The sequence below is a fragment of the Penaeus chinensis genome, chromosome 37 (genome assembly GCF_019202785.1).
Source record: "Penaeus chinensis breed Huanghai No. 1 chromosome 37, ASM1920278v2, whole genome shotgun sequence".
Classification (NCBI taxonomy): domain Eukaryota; kingdom Metazoa; phylum Arthropoda; class Malacostraca; order Decapoda; family Penaeidae; genus Penaeus; species Penaeus chinensis.
The window spans coordinates 29476070-29478569 of NC_061855.1; the positions used below are offsets into that span (position 1 = coordinate 29476070).

The 2500-nt window shown below is 46.8% G+C and overlaps 1 protein-coding gene across 1 annotated transcript in view; it reads right to left on the reverse strand.

Annotated features, from left to right (window-relative positions):
• LOC125045431 (phosphatase Herzog-like) overlaps window positions 1–2500 on the reverse strand; it is an 18683-nt gene that overhangs the window by 5082 nt on the left and 11101 nt on the right. Inside the window, exon 2 of the mRNA XM_047642671.1 lies at window positions 84–334. Within this exon, the coding sequence (XP_047498627.1) occupies window positions 84–143 (60 nt within the window). The 5' untranslated portion in view covers window positions 144–334. The remainder of the gene's footprint in view (window positions 1–83; window positions 335–2500) is intronic.

Consider the following 2500-nt stretch of genomic DNA (forward strand, 5'->3'; position numbering starts at 1 on the left):
AATAAATAAATAGAAGAATAGTTAAATAAATATATAAATAAACAGAATAAGACATCAATCAGCTGATATCCCTGAACACTCACCTTGAAGGAGGAGTGGACAAGCGTCTCGTCAAGGTCAATAACCATGCACTTTTTGTGCATGTCTCGATGGCTGACTGCTGGCAGGAGGTGCCGCTGTGGCCCCGTGGGGGGTTGTAGGTGGGTGTAGGGAGACACATCTTCTGAGACACACACTCCGTTGGCCGATCCACCACTGTCGCTCTCTCCTGACACACAACAGCAGAAGAGTGTGCGGAAGATGCTTCTCTTGGGCTTCTTCCCATTCTGGCTTCCTGCCGAGAGTAAAGAGGTCTTAGTGAATCTGGTCAATGTTCTTCATAGCATCAAATGTTGCAATGAAGGAAAAATACCTTTACTTTGCAATATAACTTATAATTGATATTGATGTTACTCCAAGAGGTATGAAGGGAAGAGAAAGTGAGAAGAGGAGGAGGGAAGGGAAGAAGGAAAGGGAAGGGAAAGGAAGGAAAGGGATGGAAGGAGAAACAAAATGTTGGAAACTGCAAGTGGAAAGGTGGAAGAACGGAGAAGGAATGGGGAAAGAAAAGTGGAATGGAGGAAAAAGGTTAAGTATGGGAAGAGAGATACATGAGGAAGGGAAGGGTGTGGTGGAAAGAGAAAACACACACAAAAAAGTAATAATCACATTGACAATGAAAAAAAAAAAAAAAAAAATCATACAAATACAAATAAAGAAACTGCAATAGGACAGCGTATCCACATGCAAATGTCAAAATCCCACATATTTACTATGTGTGCGTGTGCGCGCGTGCGTGCGTGTGTGCGTGCGTGCATGCTATATATCTAAACAGATACAGATGCTGCACCCGATATGTATATAGAGCGAGAGAATGTAAGAGCCGAGCTTCGAAATACTTAAGTCTGCCATAAACTGTTAAAGAAAATGAAATTCTACTGCTAGAATCTATATTCCATCAACGTTCACTGCAAAGAAGGATTTTAGGACTTCATCCTCGACCAGCATGCAGATCTAACTTGCCACCAAAATCTGATCAATCTCCCTCTAGTCCAAAGCCAATAATCACATCAAAGTTTACAATCATTCATTAACTCTTCATGTAACACTGCTAACAAATAAGCAGACATGCTTAACTTTGCAGAGTAATAACATCAGAAAAATAACAGTATACACATATCATTCATATCATTTATATATAAGAAACATAATATCAGATAAATATAAGGACCCCCTCCTGTCTTGGTATCCGTCCGTCCGTCAACCTGTCTCTCTATTTATTTCTCTATCTCTCTATCTCTCTATCTCTCTATCTCTCTATCTATGTGTGTGTGTGTGTGTGTGTGTGTGTGTGTGTGTGTGTGTGTGTGTGTGTGTGTGTGTGTGTGTGTGTGTGTGTGTGTGTGTGTGTCAGTCAGTCAGTCAGTCAGTCAGTCAGTCAGTCAGTCAGTCAGTCAGTCAGTCAGTCAGTCAGTCAGTCAGTCAGTCAGTCAGTCAGTCAGTCAGTCAGTCAAATCAGTCAGTCAGTCAGTCAGTCAGTCAGATAGCCTTTCTATCTATCTGCCTGTCTCTCTTTCCTTCCAAGTAAGAAAATGGGGGGGAAAAGAATGCACTTGAAGCCACAGTGCAGTTTAATCGCACAGGCTGCCTTGCCACCACGTGTATGCAGGGCCACAGCCACACCACCTGTCGCCCTCAAGAGCAACAAGCTTTAGTCATGCTCCAAGTCATTCAAAAGTTTGAATGGGATACGCGAATTAGATGCAGGGGTGAGGGTGGAGAGGGAAGGGGGCAGGGAAAGAGAGGGTGTGACTGGGGGTGGGTGGGTGGGAGATGGTAGGAGACAGAACGCGTGAGGAGGGTGGGAAGAGAAGAGGAGGGAGATGAGAGGGCGAAATGGAGGGGGAGGGGAGTGAGGGGAAGGGGAGTGGTGTGAGAGGACGAAAGAGGAAAGGAGGGGGAAGGGAGAAAAATAAACATAATGAAAAAAAAATGTTTAGAATAATAAACTAAAGAAGATCAGTAATAAAAGGTAACGGGGAAACTAGAGCAGCGAAACAGAGGCACAAGCAAACAGACGCGAGAGAATGTGGGTCACAAGCAAAACGGCTGAGCAGAACGAGGCGCGCCCTCCGTCCGAACGCCCGCGCAACCCACCCGCCCAACCACTCACCCAAGCCAGCTTCTCCCCACCCCGTTTGAGAACACAAGGGGGCCGTTATGGTCACACGTGGTTCCTCCTCTCCCGGCCTCCACTTCACCCCCCTCCCTCCTCTCCCCCTTCGCCCTCTCCGCTTTCCTCTACTACCGTCCCCCTCCCCCCCTCGTCCCCTCCCCATTAACACCTCCTTCCCCCCCTCGCCCCCTTCCTACTATCGCCTTAATCCCCATCCACGTTTTCCTTTAGTACTGCCCCCCCCCCCCTCCGCCTTTCCCGCTCCGACTCTCCTACTCCCCTCAC